Source organism: Oncorhynchus gorbuscha, linkage group LG01, assembly GCF_021184085.1.
Source record: "Oncorhynchus gorbuscha isolate QuinsamMale2020 ecotype Even-year linkage group LG01, OgorEven_v1.0, whole genome shotgun sequence".
NCBI classification, from domain to species: domain Eukaryota; kingdom Metazoa; phylum Chordata; class Actinopteri; order Salmoniformes; family Salmonidae; genus Oncorhynchus; species Oncorhynchus gorbuscha.
In genome coordinates, this window is record NC_060173.1 from 32,911,538 (window position 1) to 32,933,064 (window position 21,527).

Genomic DNA, 21,527 nt, shown 5'->3' on the forward strand with positions numbered 1-21,527 from the left:
AGTCAGAGTAAGTACATTATTATCAATAAAGTATCAATATCAGCAGAGTCAGAGCAAGTAAGGGTGGGGAAAAGGAAAGTGTGAGTGTTAGTTCACGAAAGGCTTTTTGGGGGGCGGGTGGGCGGCTGAGGAGGGGTTGTGAGGGAGGGTACTGTGGGATTATTTAGATATTATTTGAAGAGGTAGGGTTACAGATGCTTTTGGAAGAGAGGCAGTTCCTCTTGCTCCTCTGTAGGCAAACACCATGTTCTTGTAGTGGATGCGAGCTTCGTCTGGAAGTCAGTGGAGTGTGCTGAGGAGCAGGGTGACACGGGAGGAGCAGGGTGACACGGGAGGAGCGGGGTGACACGGGAGGAGCGGGGTGACACGGGAGGAGCGGGGTGACCTGGGAGGAGCAGGGTGACACGGGAGGAGCAGGGTGACACGGGAGGAGCAGGGTGACACGGGAGGAGCGGGGTGACATGGGAGGAGCGGGGTGACACGGGAGGAGCGGGGTGACATGGGAGGAGCGGGGTGACATGGGAGGAGCGGGGTAACATGGGAGGAGCAGGGTGACATGGGAGGACCGGGTGACACGGGAGGAGCGGGGTGACACGGGAGGAGCGGGGTGACACGGGAGGAGCGGGGTGACACGGGAGGAGCGGGGTGACACGGGAGGAGCAGGGTGACACGGGAGGAGCGGGGTGACATGGGAGGAGCGGGGTGACACGGGAGGAGCGGGGTGGCACGGAAGAACTGGGGAAGATGGAACACCAGACGGGATGCAGAGTTCTGGATAGTTGCAGGGGTTTGATGGCACAAGCTGGGAGCCCAGCCAACAGCGAGTTGCAGTAGTCCAGACGGGAACTGACAAGTTTCTGGATTAGGACTTGCGCCACTTCCTGTGTGAGGTAGGGTCGTACTCTATGGGTATTGAAGAGCATGAACCTGCAGGAGCAAGTCACTGCTTTGATGTTTGCAGAGAACGACAGGATGTTGTCCAGGGAAAGGCCAAGGTTATTTGCACTCTGGGCAAGGGACACCGCAAGGCCTTCCCTGGTAGGAAGAGACGCTCCATTTGTCGATGTTGAGCTTGAGTTGGTGGGCCGACATCCAAACTGAGATATATACCAGGTACGCACAGATGCTTTTCGCCACCTGGATGTCAGAAGTGGGGAAGGAGAAAAGTAGTTGAGTGTCATCAGCATAGCTATGATAGGAGAGACCATGTGAGGATATGACGGAGCCGAGTGACTTGGTGTATAGAGAGAAGAGGAGAAGAAAAGTAGTTGAACCGGCCTAGAACCGAAACCTGGGGGACACCAGTAGTGAAAGCACGTGGTGCAGACACAGATCCTCTCCATGTCTCCTCGTAGAACGGTCCTGCCAGGTAGGATGCAATCCAAGAGTGTGCAGAGACTGAGAGGCCCCGACCTGAGATGGTGGAGAGGAGGATCTGATAGAGTCTGAGATCCCCAGCCCTGAGAGCGTGGAGAGGAGGATCTGATAGAGTCTGAGATCCCCAGCCCTGAGAGGGTGGAGAGGAGGATCTGATAGAGTCTGAGATCCCCAGCCCTGAGATGGTGGAGAGGAGGATCTGATAGAGTCTGAGATCCCCAGCCCTGAGAGTGTGGAGAGGAGGATCTGATAGAGTCTGAGATCCCCAGCCCTGAGAGGGTGGAGAGGAGGATCTGATAGAGTCTGAGATCCCCAGCCCTGAGAGGGTGGAGAGGAGGATCTGATAGAGTCTGAGATCCCCAGCCCTGAGAGGGTAGAGAGGAGGATCTGATAGAGTCTGAGATCCCCAGCCCTGAGAGGGTGGAGAGGAGGATCTGATAGAGTCTGAGATCCCCAGCCCTGAGAGGGTGGAGAGGAGGATCTGATAGAGTCTGAGATCCCCAGCCCTGAGAGGGTGGAGAGGAGGATCTGATAGAGTCTGATATCCCCAGCCCTGAGAGGGTGGAGAGGAGGATCTGATAGAGTCTGAGATCCCCAGCCCTGGGAGGGTGGAGAGGAGGATCTGATGGTTCATGGAGTTGAAGGCAGCAGATACATCTTGGAGGATGAGAACAGAGGAGAGAGAGTCAGCTTTGGCAGTGTGGAGAGCCTCCATGACACAGAGAAGAGCAGTCTCGGTTGAGTGACCCATCTTGAAGACTGACTGGTTAGGATCAAGAAGATTGTTCTGAGAGAGATAGCGAGAGTGTTGGTCAGAGATAGCATGCTCAACGGTTTTTGAAATAAAAGAAAGAAGGGATGTATAATCTGTAGTTTTTGACATCAGAGAGTTTTGGTTTCTTGAGGAGGGGAGCAACACTGGCCATTCTGAAGTCAGAGGGGACGCATCCAGTGGACGAGTTGACGAGGGAAGTCAGGAATGGGAGAAGGTCTCCCGAGATGGTCCAGAGATGGTCTGGAGAAGGGAGGAAGAGATGGGATCGAGCGGGCAGGTTGTCGTGCGGCCGGACCTCACTAGTTTCTCATCTGGAGAGAGGGGAGAAAGAGATCAAGGCATAGGGTAGTTGTGTGTTAACCTTCTTTTCAAAGTTGCTGACAAAGTCGTCCGCAGAGAGAGGAGGGAGGGGGATTGTCAGAGGATTAAGGAGGGACGATAAGGTGGAAAAGAGTTTCCTGGGGTTAGAGGAAGAAGCTTGAAATGTAGAGCGATAGAAAGTGGCATTAACAGTGGATAAAAAGGGAAAAAAGGTGGAGAGGAGGGAGTGAACATACGATAGGTACTCCGGATGTTTACTTTTCCTCCATTTTCACTTAGCTGCCCGCAGCCCTGTTCTGTAAGCTTGCAATGAGTCACTCAGCCACAGAGCAGGAGGGAAGGGCTGAGTCGGCCAGGAGGAAAGGTGACAGTGCGAGTCATAGGATGCGGAAAGGAAGGAGAGCAGGGTTGATGAGGCAGAACCAGGAGATAGGAGGTAGATGGATTTAGCAGAAGAGAGTGATGATAGGATAGAAGAGGAGAGAGTAGCGGAAGAGAGAGAGCCAGGATTGTGATGGCAATTGACCATCTAGGTAGGGGCTGAGTGGTTAGGATTTGAGGAAAGGGGGGGAAAATTGTGATCCGAGACTTGAAGGGGGGTTTCAGTGAGGTTAGTAGGCGAACAGCCTCTAGTAAAGATGAAGTCAAGCATATTGCCTGCCTTGTGAGTGGGATGGGACTGGGAATGGGTGAGGTAAAAATAGGCAAGGAGGGGAATCAAAGAGTTGGAAAGAAATGAATGGAAGGCAGACATCGGGAGGTTGAAGTCAGCCAGTACAAAGAGCGGTGAGCCACCGGTCAGGAAATTAGCTTATCAAGGTGTCAAGATCAAATGAGGAACTCGCTAAAGGCATCTGGTGGGTGATAGATGACAACAATGTGAATCGTGAGAGGACATGTGACAGCATGGAATTCAAATTAGGAGATGGACAGATGAGTGAGAGACTAAAGAGAAAATCCATTTCTGCATTTAGGTGAAATGAGTAGCCCTGTGCCACTACCGCGATGACAAGATGCTCTCGGACTATGAGAGAACACATAGTCAGATGACAAGAGAGCAGCTGGAGTAACATTGTTCTCTGGGGTGATTCATCTTTACGTTAAGGGCCAAAAAGTCAGCATAGGCTGAGATGAACGTGGCGTTCTTGACTGCAGATCGGCAGTTCCAACCGCTGCTGGGGACCAGGAATTCCACATGGGTTGTTTGCACAGGGTACAATAAATTAGAAGGGTTGTGTGTGCAGGGTACACTCAATTAGAAGGGTTGTCTGCGCAGGGTACAATAAATTAGAAGGGTTGTTTGCGCAGGGTACAATAAATTAGAAGGGTTGTGTGTGCAGGGTACACTAAATTAGAAGGGTTGTGTGTGCAGAGTACACTAAATTAGAAGGGTTGTGTGTGCAGGGTACACTAAATTAGAAGGGTTGTGTGTGCAGGGTACACTCAATTAGAAGGGTTGTTTGCGCAGGGTACAATAAATTAGAAGGGTTGTGTGTGCAGGGTACACTCAATTAGAAGGGTTGTGTGTGCAGGGTACACTAAATTAGAAGGGTTGTGTGTGCAGGGTACACTCAATTAGAAGGGTTGTGTGCAGGGTACACTAAATTAGAAGGGTTGTGTGTGCAGGGTACACTAAATTAGAAGGGTTGTGTGTGCAGGGTACACTAAATTAGAAGGGTTGTGTGTGCAGGGTACACTAAATTAGAAGGGTTGTGTGTGCAGGGTACACTAAATTAGAAGAGTTGTGTGTGCAGGGTACACTAAATTAGAAGTGTTGTGTGTGCAGGGTACACTAAATTAGAAGAGTTGTGTGTGCAGGGTACACTAAATTAGAAGGGTTGTGTGTGCAGGGTACACTCAATTAGAAGGGTTGTGTGTGCAGGGTACACTAAATTAGAAGACTTGTGTGTGAAGGGTTCAATAAATTAGAAGGGTTGTGTGTGCAGGGTACACTAAATTAGAAGGGTTGTGTGTGCAGGGTACACTAAATTAGAAGGGTTGTGTGTGCAGGGTACACTAAATTAGAAGGGTTGTGTGTGCAGGGTACACTAAATTAGAAGGGTTGTGTGTGCAGTGTACAATAAATTAGAAGGGTTGGAGCCAAGGGGTGGGGAGCGTCTGTAAAGCCTACAGGGAGAGGAGAGGACAGGTATAGAAAAGCCACACAGTTGGCAAAGCTACAAAATAACTCTGAGATCTGAAAATAACTAGCTAAGATACTCAAATGAGAGAGTGGTGTGGAGCCTTCCTCTCTTTCCTCCCTCGAACAACTCCACAGAACTGTCTTGGTTTTGGCGATGAGACCGCTGCTTACAGCTCCGGCTGAGCTTAACAGAGGAGACTGGTCGTCTGAGGTCCTCTGTGGCTCAATTGGTAGAGTATGGCGCCTTGCAACACCATGATAGTGGGTTTGATTCCCGGGACCATCTGTACTTAAAATGTATGCATGCATGACTGTAAGTCACTTTGGATAAAAACCTAAATGGCTTATTATATTAGACTGAAGTACTAACACTAATTACCTACTAGAGGTGAAGAGCGCACTTCCCGGTACTAAATGCTGACTGCCGAGGGGAGGAGAAACCACTCCGCCTCCAATACAGCCACTGATTATCAAAACAACAGAATTCACAAATTGCCCTGCTCCTTAATCCTGGTTGATGTGTCAACAATCAACTGCAGGTTATGAGCAGTCAGCAGTTCACACACCAAGTAGCTATTGGGCAGACAGACAGCACTTAAAGTAGATGACACTAGCTAGCAAGAAGACAATACTCTACAACAACAGATGAAGACAACAATTATACGTCTCACTCCTGGAGATATCAGTAGTCCTCTATATGGAATGAAGCACACTGAGATGGAGCGTGGGAAGCTGGTTATATACTCAGAAAAGCAGTGAAACCACTACCTGTCCTATAGAGCCACTGACTACCAAAACAGTCACAAATTGCCCTGCCCCTTAATCAGCTGTAAGTTATGAGCAGTCAGCAGTTCACACACCAAATAGGCTACTGGGAAGACATACTTAAAGCAGAAAATAAATATTGGTATCACTCCTGGAGATATAAGGAGTCCACTAGGTATAGATTGGAGTGCTTTGATGTGGAAGAGATCATTCATGTCCCACACATTAAGGCCAGCTAGGCTGTGTGTGTGTGTGTGTGTGTGTGTGTGTGTGTGTGTGTGTGTGTGTGTGTGTGTGTGTGTGTGTGTGTGTGTGTGTGTGTGTGTGTGTGTGTGTGTGTGTGTGTGTGTGTGTGTGTGTGTGTGTGTGTGTGTGTGTGTGTGTGTGTGTGTGTGTGTGTGCGTGTGCGTGTGTGTGTGTGTCAGTAGAGTATCTCTCCATCTTGACATTGATGATGTGTGCATCATCGATGAGTCCGGATTCAGAAGTAAACATGGTAAGCCCAAATAAAGAGGTTCTACACTAGTACTTACCACAGTGCTGTAACACATACATCCTCTACAAAAGTGTATGGAGGTTTCAGGAGGAATCTGAATGTAGTTTGTAGAGTGGAATGTATTTTTCACATAATTCTGACATAATACTTTTTATGGTGAGAGGGAGAGAGGAGAAGGGGGAGAAGAAAGAAAAGATGAAAGAAGTCGGGGGCAGGTGGAAGGGAGGAAGGGATTGAGGAGAGGTCGGGGACAGGTGGAAGGGTGGAAGGGAGGAAGGGATTGAGGAGAGGTCGGGGGCGGGTGGAAGGGAGGAAGGGATTGAGGAGAGGTCGGGGGACAGGTGGAAGGGAGGAAGGGATTGAGGAGAGGGGGGGCAGGTGGAAGGGAGGAAGGGATTGAGGAGAGGTCGGGGGCAGGTGGAAGGGAGGAAGGGATTGAGGAGAGGTCGGGGGGCAGGTGGAAGGGAGGAAGGGATTGAGGAGAGGTCGGGGACAGGTGGAAGGGAGGAAGGGATTGAGGAGAGGTCGGGGGCAGGTGGAAGGGAGGAAGGGATTGAGGAGAGGTGGGGGGGGCAGGTGGAAGGGAGGAAGGGATTGAGGAGAGGTCGGGGGCAGGTGGAAGGGAGGAAGGGATTGAGGAGAGGTCAAAAGGGGGGCAGGTGGAAGGGAGGAAGGGATTGAGGGAGAGGTCGGGGGGCAGGTGGAAGGGAGGAAGGGATTGAGGAGAGGTCGGGGGCAGGTGGAAGGGAGGAAGGGATTGAGGAGGTCGGGGGCAGGTGGAAGGGAGGAAGGGATTGAGGAGAGGGGACAGGTGGGGGACAGGTGGAAGGGAGGAAGGGATTGAGGAGAGGTCGGGGGCAGGTGGAAGGGAGGAAGGGATTGAGGAGAGGTGGGGGCAGGTGGACGGGAGGAAGGGATTGAGGAGAGGTGGGGGCAGGTGGAAGGGAGGAAGGGATTGAGGAGAGGTGGGGGCAGGTGGACGGGAGGAAGGGATTGAGGAGAGGTGGGGGCAGGTGGATTGGAGGAAGGGATTGAGGAGAGGTGGGGGACAGGTGGAAGGGAGGAAGGGATTGAGGAGAGGTGGGGGACAGGTGGAAGGGAGGAAGGGATTGAGGAGAGGTGGGGGACAGGTGGAAGGGAGGAGGGGATTGAGGAGAGGTGGGGGCAGGTGGAATCGAGGAAGGGATTGAGGAGAGGTTGGGGACAGGTGGAAGGGAGGAAGGGATTGAGGAGAGGTCGGGGGCAGGTGGAAGGGATGAAGGGATTGAGGAGAGGTGGGGGGCAGGTGGAAGGGAGGAAGGGATTGAGGAGAGGTGGGGGGCAGGTGGAAGGGAGGAAGGGATTGAGGAGAGGTGGGGGGCAGGTGGAAGGGATTGAGGAGAGGTGGGGGGGGGAAGGTGGAAGGGATTGAGGAGAGGTGGGGGCAGGTGGAAGGGAGGAAGGGATTGAGGAGAGGTGGGGGCAGGTGGAAGGGAGGAAGGGATTGAGGAGAGGTCGGGGCAGGTGGAAGGGAGGAAGGGATTGAGGAGAGGTCGGGGGGCAGGTGGAAGGGAGGAAGGGATTGAGGAGAGGTCGGGGGGCAGGTGGAAGGGAGGAAGGGATTGAGGAGAGGTCGGGGGCAGGTGGAAGGGAGGAAGGGATTGAGGAGAGGTCGGGGGGCAGGTGGAAGGGAGGAAGGGATTGAGGAGAGGTCGGGGGCAGGTGGAAGGGAGGAAGGGATTGAGGAGAGGTCGGGGGCAGGTGGAAGGGAGGAAGGGATTGAGGTGGAAGGGAGGAAGGGATTGAGGAGGAGGTCGGGGGCAGGTGGAAGGGGGGAAGGTGGAAGGGAGGAAGGGATTGAGGAGAGGTCGGGGGCAGGTGGAAGGGAGGAAGGGATTGAGGAGAGGTCGGGGGCAGGTGGAAGGGAGGAAGGGATTGAGGAGAGGTCGGGGGCAGGTGGAAGGGAGGAAGGGATTGAGGAGAGGTCGGGGGCAGGTGGAAGGGAGGAAGGGATTGAGGAGAGGTCGGGGACAGGTGGAAGGGAGGAAGGGATTGAGGAGAGGTCGGGGGCAGGTGGAAGGGAGGAAGGGATTGAGGAGAGGTGGGGGCAGGTGGAAGGGAGGAAGGGATTGAGGAGAGGTGGGGGACAGGTGGGAGGAAGGGAGGAAGGGATTGAGGAGAGGATTGGGGGGCAGGTGGAAGGGATTGAGGAGAGGTCGGGGGGGGGAAGGAGGAAGGGATTGAGGAGAGGTGGGGGGCAGGTGGAAGGGAGGAAGGGATTGAGGAGAGGTGGGGGGCAGGTGGAAAGGATTGAGGAGAGGTGGGGGGCAGGTGGAAGGGATTGAGGAGAGGTGGGGGGCAGGTGGAAGGGATTGAGGAGAGGTGGGGGCAGGTGGAAGGGATTGAGGAGAGGTGGGGGGCAGGTGGAAGGGATTGAGGAGAGGTGGGGGACAGGTGGAAGGGATTGAGGAGAGGTGTGGGGCAGGTGGAAGGGAGGAAGGGATTGAGGAGAGGGGGGGGCAGGTGGAAGGGAGGAAGGGATTGAGGAGGGGTGGGTGGCAGGTGGAAGGGAGGAAGGGATTGAGGAGAGGTGGGGGGCAGGTGGAAGGGAGGAAGGGATTGAGGAGAGGTGGGGGGCAGGTGGAAGGGAGGAAGGGATTGAGGAGAGGTCGGGGGCAGGTGGAAGGGAGGAAGGGATTGAGGAGAGGTCGGGGGCAGGTGGAAGGGAGGAAGGGATTGAGGAGAGTTCGGGGCAGGTGGAAGTGAGGAAGGGATTGAGGAGAGGTCGGGGACAGGTGGAAGGGAGGAAGGGATTGAGGAGAGGTCGGGGGCAGGTGGAAGGGATTGAGGAGAGGTCGGGGCAGGTGGAAGGGAGGAAGGGATTGAGGAGAGGTCGGGGGCAGGTGGAAGGGAGGAAGGGATTGAGGAGAGGTCGGGGACAGGTGGAAGGGAGGAAGGGATTGAGGAGAGGTCGGGGACAGGTGGAAGGGAGGAAGGGATTGAGGAGAGGTCGGGGACAGGTGGAAGGGAGGAAGGGATTGAGGAGAGGTGGGGGGCAGGTGGAAGGGAGGAAGGGATTGAGGAGAGGTCGGGGGCAGGTGGAAGGGAGGAAGGGATTGAGGAGAGGTCAGGGGCAGGTAGAAGGGAGGAATGGATTGAGGAGAGGTCGGGGGCAGGTGGAAGGGATTGAGGAGAGGTCGGGGGCAGGTGGAATGAGACGGAGGACAGAGGGAAGAAGGGAAAAGGCTGATGGGAGGAGTCTGAAATTATGAAATAAAAATAGGATGGAAAGTGAAATAAAACAGACATCACCTGCTACTATATGAAAGTCCAGCTGTAAGACCACCCACACAATATATAACAAAGGTTGATAAATGAAAGCTCCTCTAAAGGTCCTTCCACCAGTAGCATGTAGCTGGACAGCTGCTCGTGTGAATGTTGCTCTCTGTGGGACTTCTGTATAACATGTATCTACTCCATTCAACATAGTCAGGGTCAAACTATTCCAGAGAGAGAACTCCTGCATCCAATCCTTCAACTTCCTTCCCATTGTGTTTCTAACCCACATGGCCTGGGCTATGGTTTCCCATGTGGGGGAACTCACACACACACACACACACACACACACACACACACACACACACACACACACACACACACACACACACACACACACACACACACACACACACACACACACACACTGGAGGTGTTGACTAGACCAATCTCTATGGTCTGGTTCAGGAGATGAGTGTCAACCTCAATGAGCTGCTTTCCTCACCTCCCCTTTCCCAGAAAAAACCTGTCTCTCTCTCCTCACCTCTCATTTCCCACAAAAAAACCTGTCTCTCTCTACTCACCTCCCCTTACCAAAAAAACCTGTCTCAATCTTCTCACCTCCCCTTACCCCAAAAAATGATGTCTCTCTCTCCTCATCTCCCCTTACCAAAACCTCCCCTCCCTGTCCCCTCCCCTCCCTTTCTTTTCACTTCACCTACCGGTTCCACTCCTCCAATACAAACATATTTATCTCCCAGTCTCCCTCTCTTTGTCCCTCTCTCTGTCCCTCTCCCTCTCAATTTCCCTCTAACTCTCCCTCTCTCTGTTCCAGTGTCTGGTCTCAGTCAGTCACCACCTCGACCAGAGACAAAAGTTTTACAAGGTTAATTCGACTCATAACGACCAGTATGAGTTCAGGGAGCGAGGACGAAATAGGAGGATGAGGAATAGGAGAGTAGAGTAAGGAAGAGAGAGAATAAAAGAGAAAGAGAGTGATGGATGGACTGTGCTAGTGAATCACTATCTGTGATCTCCATCTGGAAGCCACTAGGCATTGACCGCTGGTCATCAGCTCTTTGTTCTACAAAGGTGAGAGTTGACAGTTGACTGTGTAGGTCTCAGACAAGGTTACTCATTAAACATCAAAGAATACCTGATGCATCTACTGTTACATATTACCCTTCTCCTGACCTCCTCTCCTCCTCCTCCCCTCTTCCTCTTCTTCCTCTTTCTACAGTAACCCCGGGGTTCCAAAGTCAAACGGACCATTCTGGTAAAAACTAGAGTGAAAAACTAGCTCAGCTTCCGGTTAGAGGGCAACAGTGGACTCAGGTAGACCACTTCAAATGTTTAACCTTAAAATTGCTGACTGACTAGTAACGTTAAGACTCTGTTAGAACACTAACAATATATCACTGTGTAGACATCATTTGATATGAAGTGGATTGGTGAAAGCTTTGTAGTGAAACAGCTCACCTATTCAGTTGTGACAGATCAAGAGCACTCCAAGGAAGAAAGGAGGGAAGGTGCATGACATAGTGACCGTATGAAAACAAGACTAAATCCTAGTCAAAATGGCCAGCATATCCATTCGTCACACTTTTGGACAGACGTTTCACCCAAGGGTTGTTTCCTCGCAGTAGAGACTTTCTCTTTCCGTAATCCTTTGTTTCCCCAGCCATGAGCAGCATATTATCTTTGTATTTGGGGGCAATGTGAAACAGAACAAGAGAAAGGAGCACATAAACCGTGTAGAACATCGAAGCACCCCTCCAGGTTGTTGTGTTTGGGTGTGTTGTTATGCTGTTATGTAAGGGTATATGATGTAACAGAGAGAGTGTCTGTTCTAGGCAGTTAAAGAGTCTGTGTATCAGACATGGGATGTGATGACTTACAACCTCTCTAGTAATGCTAGCACTGTAAGCCTCTGATAACACATTACTTACTACTTATTTGACCCCTCTCTGCAATGTGTGTGTGTGTGTGTGTGTGTGTGTGTGTGTGTGTGTGTGTGTGTGTGTGTGTGTGTGTGTGTGTGTGTGTGTGTGTGTGTGTGTGTGTGTGTGTGTGTGTGTGTGTGTGTGTGTGTGTGTGTGTGTGTGTGTGTGTGTGTGTGTGTGTGTGTGTGTGTGTTCCCAAAATAATTGTAAACAAACAAAAATATGACCAGCTGTGAACATTTAGTTGATTTCTAGGGGGATTAGGGTTAAGGTCAGAATTAGTGTAAGGATTAGAATTAGGTTTAGGGTTAGGGGCTAGGGTTAAGGTTAGGTTTTGGGGTGAAGGTTGGGGTGAGGGTTAGATTTAGGGTTAGGAAGAATAGGATTTTGAATAGGACCAAATTTTGTGTCCCCACCAAGGGTAGTTGTATAAGACTGCGTGTGGCCTATGTGTGTGTGCGTGCGTGCGTGTGTGCGTGTGTGTTGTGTCTCACCTCCTCTCTGTGTTCAGCTCCAGGTCTATGTATGAACCAGCGTGTGGTGGTCTGTTGTGATTTGGGGAGACACTCCAGGAAGGTGGAGTTATTCTCCACCCCAAACATTGTCCTCTCCTCCACCCTGCCTCCACGCAGAGCTGAGAACACAGAAATATATCCATAAAGTGTTAACATGTTATATTGTGATTGTCACGGTCGCACACCAACCCACACACCATGTAGAGGGAGTCAGAGCAGCAGTGTTGTTACTTACTGTCCTCTGTGTCCCAACACTGGCTGGATGGGTCTCCATGTTTGATGTCTTGTCTTCTGGCTCTCCTGTCAACACAAAACACATACATAAACACACACACACGCCGCAGGGTTAGAGGTGAGAGGTCAAGAAAGGTGACAAGGTCACATCCTGCTGTCAAGGCAATGTTTTACTCTTCTTAACACACAAAAGGTTCTCTCTGCGTGTGTGTCCAGATCAGTTTTTTTTCCAGGGGCTTTCTATTACCGGTAACAGGAGTTACTTCAGGCAGTGATTGAAGCTGCTCTGTCTGTCCTGATAAACCTGGTCAATCTGTCTTAACATGCTGAACATACTGACAACAACCATATATGCATAACACACGGAACCCAACAACTGACAACCACAGATACGTAAAGAACACACTGAACCCAACAACTGACAACCACAGATACGTAAAGAACACACGGAACCCAACAACTGACAACCACAGATACGTAAAGAACACACCGAACCCAACAACTGACAACCACAGATACGTAAAGAACACACGGAACCCAACAACTGACAACCACAGATACGTAAAGAACACACTGAACCCAACAACTGACAACCACAGATACGTAAAGAACACACGGAACCCAACAACTGACAACCACAGATACGTAAAGAACACACGGAACCCAACAACTGACAACCACAGATACGTAAAGAACACACTGAACCCAACAACTGACAACCACAGATACGTAAAGAACACACTGAACCCAACAACTGACAACCACAGATACGTAAAGAACACACGGAACCCAACAACTGACAACCACAGATACGTAAAGAACACACGGAACCCAACAACTGACAACCACAGATATGTAAAGAACACACGGAACCCAACAACTGACAACCACAGATACTTAAAGAACACACTGAACCCAACAACTGACAACCACAGATACGTAAAGAACACACTGTACCCAACAACTGACAACCACAGATACGTAAAGAACACACGGAACCCAACAACTGACAACCACAGATACGTAAAGAACACACGGAACCCAACAACTGACAACCACAGATACGTACAGAACACACTGAACCCAACAACTGACAACCACAGATACGTAAAGAACACACGGAACCCAACAACTGACAACCACAGATACGTAAAGAACACACTGAACCCAACAACTGACAACCACAGATACGTAAAGAACACACTGAACCCAACAACTGACAACCACAGATACGTAAAGAACACACGGAACCCAACAACTGACAACCACAGATACGTAAAGAACACACGGAACCCAACAACTGACAACCACAGATACGTAAAGAACACACGGAACCCAACAACTGACAACCACAGATACGTAAAGAACACACTGAACCCAACAACTGACAACCACAGATACGTAAAGAACACACTGAACCCAACAACTGACAACCACAGATACGTAAAGAACACACGGAACCCAACAACTGACAACCACAGATACGTAAAGAACACACTGAACCCAACAACTGACAACCACAGATACGTAAAGAACACACTGAACCCAACAACTGACAACCACAGATACGTAAAGAACACACGGAACCCAACAACTGACAACCACAGATACGTAAAGAACACACTGAACCCAACAACTGACAACCACAGATATGTAAAGAACACACGGAACCCAACAACTGACAACCACAGATACGTAAAGAACACACGGAACCCAACAACTGACAACCACAGATACGTAAAGAACACACTGAACCCAACAACTGACAACCACAGATACGTAAAGAACAGACGGAACCCAACAACTGACAACCACAGATACGTAAAGAACACACGGAACCCAACAACTGACAACCACAGATACGTAAAGAACACACGGAAACCAACAACTGACAACCACAGATACGTAAAGAACACACGGAACCCAACAACTGACAACCACAGATACGTAAAGAACACACGGAACCCAACAACTGACAACCACAGATACGTAAAGAACACACGGAACCCAACAACTGACAACCACAGATACGTAAAGAACACACGGAACCCAACAACTGACAACCACAGATACGTAAAGAACACACGGAACCCAACAACTGACAACCACAGATACGTAAAGAACACACGGAACCCAACAACTGACAACCACAGATACGTAAAGAACACACTGAACCCAACAACTGACAACCACAGATACGTAAAGAACACACTGAACCCAACAACTGACAACCACAGATACGTAAAGAACACACGGAACCCAACAACTGACAACCACAGATACGTAAAGAACACACGGAACCCAACAAGTGACAACCACAGATACGTAAAAACACACGGAACCCAACAACTGACAACCACAGATACGTAAAGAACACACGGAACCCAATAGCCAAGTTGAACTCAATAGCCAAGCTGAACCCAATAGCCAAGCTGAACCCAATAGCCAAGCTGAACCCAATAGCCAAGTTGAACTCAATAGCCAAGCTGAACCCAATAGCCAAGCTGAACCCAATAGCCAAGTTGAACTCAATAGCCAAGCTGAACCCAATAGCCAAGCTGAACCCAATAGCCAAGTTGAACTCAATAACCAAGCTGAACCCAATAGCCAAGTTGAACCCAATAGCCAAGTTGAACTCAATAGCCAAGCTGAACTCAATAGCCAAGCTGAACCCAATAGTCAAGTTGAACTCAATAGCCAAGCTGAACCCAATAGTCAAGTTGAACCCAATAGCCAAGTTGAACCCAATAGTCAAGTTGAATTCAATAGCCAAGATGAACCCAATAGCCAAGTTGAACCCAATAGCCAAGCTGAACACAATAGTCAAGTTGAACCCAATAGCCAAGCTGAACACAATAGCCAAGTTGAACCCAATAGCCAAGCTGAACCCAATAGTCAAGTTGAATTCAATAGCCAAGTTGAACCCAATAGCCAAGTTGAACTCAATAGCCAAGTTGAACCCAATAGCCAAGCTGAACTCAATAGCCAAGCTGAACCCAATAGTCAAGTTGAACTCAATAGCCAAGCTGAACCCAATAGTCAAGTTGAACTCAATAGCCAAGTTGAACCCAATAGTCAAGTTGAACTCAATAGCCAAGTTGAACCCAATAGCCAAGCTGAACCCAATAGTCAAGTTGAACTCAATAGCCAAGTTGAACCCAATAGCCAAGCTGAACCCAATAGTCAAGTTGAATTCAATAGCCAAGCTGAACCCAATAGCCAAGTTGAACCCAATAGCCAAGTTGAACTCAATAGCCAAGTTGAACCCAATAGCCAAGTTGAACCCAATAGTCAAGTTGAACTCAATAGCCAAGTTGAACCCAATAGTCAAGTTGAACTCAATAGCCAAGTTGAACCCAATAGTCAAGTTGAACCCAATAGTCAAGTTGAACTCAATAGCCAAGTTGAACCCAATAGTCAAGTTGAACTCAATAGCCAAGTTGAACTCAATAGCCAAGTTGAACCCAATAGCCAAGCTGAACCCAATAGTCAAGTTGAATTCAATAGCCAAATATTCAAGTGTTTTGGACAAAGACTAGATATTCCAAAGCTGCCTATCTCTCTGAAAGCTATGTATGGATCTATTGGTGTTTACACAGTCAACCACCTACATCCTATAGATTTAGCTTGAACTTGAGATATATGCCTCCCTGTAATTTTCTCTCTGTTTTGCTCTCCCCTCTCTCACCATCTCTCGCTATCCCCCATAGATGTAGGTAATGTGTAGAGTTTTGTATTCTACAGCCTGTATGTCCTCAGATCAGTTTTCAAAGTACCACCAGGCACCAACCAACCACCCCCTCTATACCCCACAATGCAATAACATGACCCCTCCTCAGCCATAATGCAATAGTGTGATCCCAAAATGTAGGGCATTAGACAATCTGCTATAGTCTGACTAGGCCACTTACTCGGGACAAACACACAAACACTCCATATAAACAAAGACGACAACAGAGAGAAGGAGAATGACAGTACATTAATAATTAGCCCATCAGAGAGCTTCTAATCAGAGAGCGAGAGAGAGAGAGAGAGAGAGAGAGAGAGAGAGAGAGAGAGAGAGAGAGAGAGAGAGAGAGAGAGAGAGAGAGAGAGAGAGAGAGAGAGAGAGAGAGAAGTGGGTTAATGCCCTGTGGCAGAGAGAAACACGAAAGAAACAAAAGCCCACCAAAAACATATTTAGAAAGTCTATCTGAATTGTCTATGACAGTCCCTGGAACCCTGAAACATAGGACGTCGGGTCTTCTACGGATTCATTACATCCTGCTAGTGGACGTCTACACATACCTGATCTGAAAAGGAAGTATGGACATGTCAGAGCTAATGACAAATGCCCTTCATTTGATGGATAACTAATAGGTAATCTATGGGTCCTGAGGCCTGCTGTGTTTCAGATACCTCAGATGAAAGGAGTAACAATGTGACAGCTGTTTTATATGTTCCTGTATAGTTTATATGTTCTTAACAACATGGTACAGAAACTATACAGGACATTATTGGACATTTTCTGCACCATCATACACCTGAACAAATGTGTGTGTGTGTGTGTGTTCTACCTCTTGGATGCTGGGACGTATTGTGAGCAGGTGTGTCCGTCCCAGGCGCAGTAAGGATCTCTGGCAAGGCAACACTCTGCACACACCTGACCATACAGGTGACACCTGCTCAGGGACACCTGGGCTAGCCCAGCCCCCGAACCCACATACAGCTGTTGCTATGGAAACAGAGATGGAGAGAACAAACTACCTCAGGGAAGGATTCAGTCTAGCAGACTTGTTTCAACTAATCACCTCGCTATATGTTGTTGCTGTGTACACTATAATATGGTTCATTGTGGGGAAGAGACCTGTGTTTTTCTGATCTCCATTTGTTTCATTGTATGTGTGTGTGTTCATGCGTGCGCATGTGAGTTCACATATGTGATTTAGTACACCCACATATCCAGCAGCATATAGTACAGTACACTCGTAGAAAAAAAGAGGGTTCTACATGGAATACAAAAGATTTCTACTTGGAACCAAAAAGGGATTTTCTACGGGGACAGCCGAACAACCTTTTTGGAACCCTTTCTTTCGAAGAGTGTATCCTCAAGGTTCTCAACTCCAATATTATTATTACTGGAAGTCAGTCCCCATAACTTTAAAGGTGGTTTAAACAACAAAACCTTCAACAACGAGAGAGAGAGAGAGAGAGAGAGAGAGAGAGAGAGAGAGAGAGAGAGAGAGAGAGAGAGAGAGAGAGAGAGAGAGAGAGAGAGAGAGAGAGAGAGAGAGAGAGAGAGAGAGAGAGAGAGAGAGAGAGAGAGAGAGAGAGAGAGAGAGAGAAAGGTGTTTTGTATGGATCTGCCTGGACTCGTCTGAACCAGGGATTACAAAACAAACACTGAACGGAAATATGGAAAACACTGGGGGATGGGTTGGGATGAGATGAACTCACTCACACACACACACACACACACACACACACACACACACACACACACACACACACACACACACACACACACACACACACACACACACACACACACACACACACACACACACACACACACACACACACACACACACACACACACACAGGTTGTGACAGATGAAGGGAGGCTGTGATTGGAGTTGAACGGTCTGTTGACATCCCTGACCCTCAGATAGCAAGGGAGGAGGCGAGCAAGAGAGGAGAGGAGAAGGGAAGGAAAGAGGGAAGGTGGCTGTGGATGGTGCAGTTAGTACCCCTGAAGCTACAGTAAATGAGAAATGGAGGGGAAGATAGAGATGGAAAGGAGGGATAGAGAGAAGAGGGGAGTTCTTACCTGTTTAGAAGAGATCTCCATACTCAGGATGGGAGTGGGAGCCTAGAGGAGAAAACACACATTATCTCCACTATACGCACATACACACTGACTCGTACTTTCTACTTAATACATACAATGTAGTCGTTAGCTAATTAGTTATACTTGAGAAAAACCAAGCTCATTTTGCAGCTACGGAAATGGCCTCAGGTTAGGGAGTTCAACCAAGGAGTGTGTGAATCAACGAGAGAGAATAAACTCACTCTATGTCTGTCAAACTAGAGAAACACACCAACTCTCCTCTCTATACCCCCAGAACTCCTGCTGTGTGTTTAGGATAGTAAGGTATTCATACTATACTGCTGTTTAAAGAGTTGACAACCCTTCAATCAAGAGATAATGTAAAAAAAAAATATTAAAATGTTGGTTGATTAATATTAATTGACAAATCACCTTGACCTTGAATTCCAGGACAGAAGGAAATTCAGGATATTCGTTTTTTAGTAGTATGAGTAGCTACATACAGATATAATTTTCTGCCTGCAGTGGAGATAATATGATTTAGAGAAAGTCAGTTATCTGCATCAGAGTGGTATACTGACAGATCTGGTGTCTATGTATTCAACTTCTCCAAACCCTATGTGAATGAAGACAATATAAAGCTGTGTGTGTGTGTGTGTGTGTGTGTGTGTGTGTGTGTGTGTGTGTGTGTGTGTGTGTGTGTGTGTGTGTGTGTGTGTGTGTGTGTGTGTGTGTGTGTGTGTGTGTGTGTGTGTGTGTGTGTGTGTGTGTGTGTGTGTGTGTGTGTGTGTGTATTACCTGGAACACTGAGAGCTCCTCCAGAATCACCTCCTCAGTAGACCAGTTCTCCTGAGTAATGCTCACCACCTTTAGAACTGACCCAGCATCTGGACAACACACAAATGTTTATATTTTCACATGCTTATGAAATACACACACATAATACTTCTCTTTCACTAGCTTTCTAGTGAGAGAGATCTACTGAAATGGGACTGCTTGGCTCCAAACAGACTATGATGTTGTAGCGCCATCTGTTGGTCAGTCTGAGCATGACAGCAAAGACAGGGGATTTCTTTTTTTAAATGTACATTTGTTTTTTATTTAAACAGTACAAAACATAAAACATACAAACAACAGCATACAGACACACACAAACATCAATGACATCACACCTGCCCAGTTGATTTTCAATTTTTAAGAATATGTTTTTTTCAAGATGATTTAGGCGAAAAGTATAGTCCAACCCATCGGGTACCTCACTGCATCCTCATATGCCATGTCTCGAAATTATTATTGAAATTATTATGAACAGTGATTATTGCGTCTTTAGTAGTTTTAGACTTAAGACAGGACTCTGGCCTTGTGCTGTAGAATTTGTGAATTTTGTCTTTCTCTAATTTGTGAATTTTAAATTCTACACATGAGATTATACTGGATTAAGTGTACATTTTCGTTAACTGTAATGTTGTTAGTTACTGTGCCTTAAGGAAGTATTCACACCCCTTGACTTTTCACATATTTTGTTGTTTTAGAAGGTGAGATTAAAATGGATGTAAATGTCCTTTTTTGTCAACGATCTACACAAAATACTCTTTACTGTCATTTAGGTTAGCATTGTGGAGTAACTACAATGTTATTGATCCATCCTCAGTTTTCTCCTATCACGCCCACTATAAACTCTGTAACTGTTTTAAAGTCAAAATTGAAATCCCTGAGTTTCCTGCATCTTTGGCAACTGAATTAGGAAGGACGCCTGTATCTTTGCAGTGGCTGGGTGTATTGATACACCATCCAAAGTGTCATTAATAACTTCACCATGCTCAAAGGGACATTCAATGTTTTTTTACCCATCTATCAATAGGTGAGCTTCTTTGCAAGGTATTGGAAAACCTCCCTGGTCTTTGTGGTTGAGTTTGTGTTTGAAATGCACTGCTCGAATGAGGGACCTTACAGATAATTGTATGTGTAGGGTACAGAGATGAGGTAGTGATTCAAAAGAATCATGTTAAAAACTATTATTTCATGCAACTCATTTGTGACTTGTTAAGCAAATGTTTGCTCCTGGATTTATTTAGGCTTGTCATAACAAAGGAGTTGAATACTCATTGACTCAAGACATTTCAGATTTACATTTTTTATTCATTTATAAAAATGTCTAAAAACATAATTCCACTTTGAAGTTATGCTGTATTGTGTGTAGGCCAGTGACACAACATCTCAATTTAAATCAATTTTGAATTGATTTTTTACATTTTTAATTTAGTTTTAAAATTAGGTTGTAACACAACAACATGTGGAATAAGTCAAGGGATGTGAATACTTTCTGAAGGCTCTGTATGTTTCAACTTTCCCTCCAACTTGTACCAATATCAGTTCTTTTAAAGTCTTGGTTCCAATTTTAGTCCGATTTTAGTCTACATTTTTTTCTAATAGATTGACAGTTGGGTAGGCTTTCCGTAAGGTTTTCTATATCTTACCTATCACATGAATGTCCTTTTCTGACTCAAATATGATAGGGGACATGGGATTTGATATGGAGCTCACACACAGAGTAACTGTACTGCAGGATGGCATTAAAACAACATCTAACATTCAAACAGTCTTAACATTTTCAGGTTAAAGAGGAAGGCTGAGAATAGAATGTCAGGGTTACTGAAAACTGTGTGTGTCTCTCACCTGTCCCCAGAAACATGACTTCATACTGTCCGTCCTCAGCCATGACGCGGTCCACCACTATCTGTGTCAGTGTGTAGTCGACACGTACACGCGTGAACACGGGTCGGCTGGTCAGGGGGTAGACGGAGCGGAACATGAGGGGGTGGAAGCGGATGAAACTGACCACCTCATCTGAGAAGTCTTTAGTGGTCCTTATCCTGGGATCATACGTCTTACTGGGACACTGGGGAAAGGGGATAGACAATCATGTTCAGACAGTATGAAAGCCTACCTCGAAGCAGATAGTCATCTAGATAAGTACCTTAAGGACTCATTTAGGAATCCCTGTCATTATTAAAGACTCACTTCAGCTGTTTTTGAACTTGTATCCATCTGGTGGTGAACGGAAGTACTCCACAGATTCAGGTACATACCGCTACTTCTGGAGTTCACAACCCTTCTACCCCGTCTGTTCCTCCTATTCTACAGTTATAAACCATCCCTCGATGGCACAATGCATATCCCCTCACAAACATATACACACACATGCACACATATACACAAATGTACCGACACAAAGTGCATTCAGAAAGTATTCAGACCTCTTGACGTTTTCCATATTTTGTTACGTTACAGGTTTAATCTATGATGATTAAATAGTTCCCCCCCTCATCAATCCACACACAATACCATAAAATGACAAAGCATGTCATGCCCTGGCCTTAGTATTCTGTGTTTTCGTAAGTATTTTGGTGAGGCCAGGGTGTGACATGGGGATTTATGCGGTTTGTTTTGTCTGGGGTTGTTTGTAGTTATGGGATTGTGGTTGGAGTAGTACTCTAGGTAAGTCTATGGTTGCCTAGAGTGGTTCTCAGTCAGAGGCAGGTGTTTATCGTTGTCTCTGCTTGGGAACCATATTTAGGCAGCCATATTCTTTAGGTCTCTTGTGGGTGATTGTTCCTGTCTTTGTGTTTGTGGTACCAGATAGGACTGTTTCGTTTTTTTCACATTTCTTGTTTTCATCTTTATTAAAGATGTACAAAACTAACCACGCTGCGAAGAAAACCGTTACAAAGCAAATGTATAAAAAAAAATACAAAAAAAAGACATTTACATAAGTATTCAACCCCTTAACTCGGTACTTTGTTGAAGCACATTTGGCAGTGATTAAATACATACTTAATTTTTTTTGGCTATGACGCTACAAGCTTGGAAAACCTGTATTTGGGGAGTTTCTCC

General features: G+C 47.4%; 1 protein-coding gene across 4 annotated transcripts in view; it reads right to left on the reverse strand.

Annotated features, from left to right (window-relative positions):
• Positions 1–21,527, reverse strand: part of LOC124036218 (semaphorin-3D-like) — a 79,521-nt gene that overhangs the window by 6,695 nt on the left and 51,299 nt on the right. For all 4 annotated transcript variants that reach the window (XM_046350511.1, XM_046350504.1, XM_046350496.1 and 1 more), the window contains 6 exons: positions 20,310–20,532; positions 18,432–18,520; positions 17,634–17,675; positions 16,381–16,538; positions 11,826–11,890; positions 11,570–11,709 (listed from right to left, as the gene is read on the reverse strand). In XM_046350511.1, coding sequence (XP_046206467.1) covers positions 11,570–11,709; positions 11,826–11,890; positions 16,381–16,538; positions 17,634–17,675; positions 18,432–18,520; positions 20,310–20,532 — 717 coding nt within the window. The remainder of the gene's footprint in view (positions 1–11,569; positions 11,710–11,825; positions 11,891–16,380; positions 16,539–17,633; positions 17,676–18,431; positions 18,521–20,309; positions 20,533–21,527) is intronic.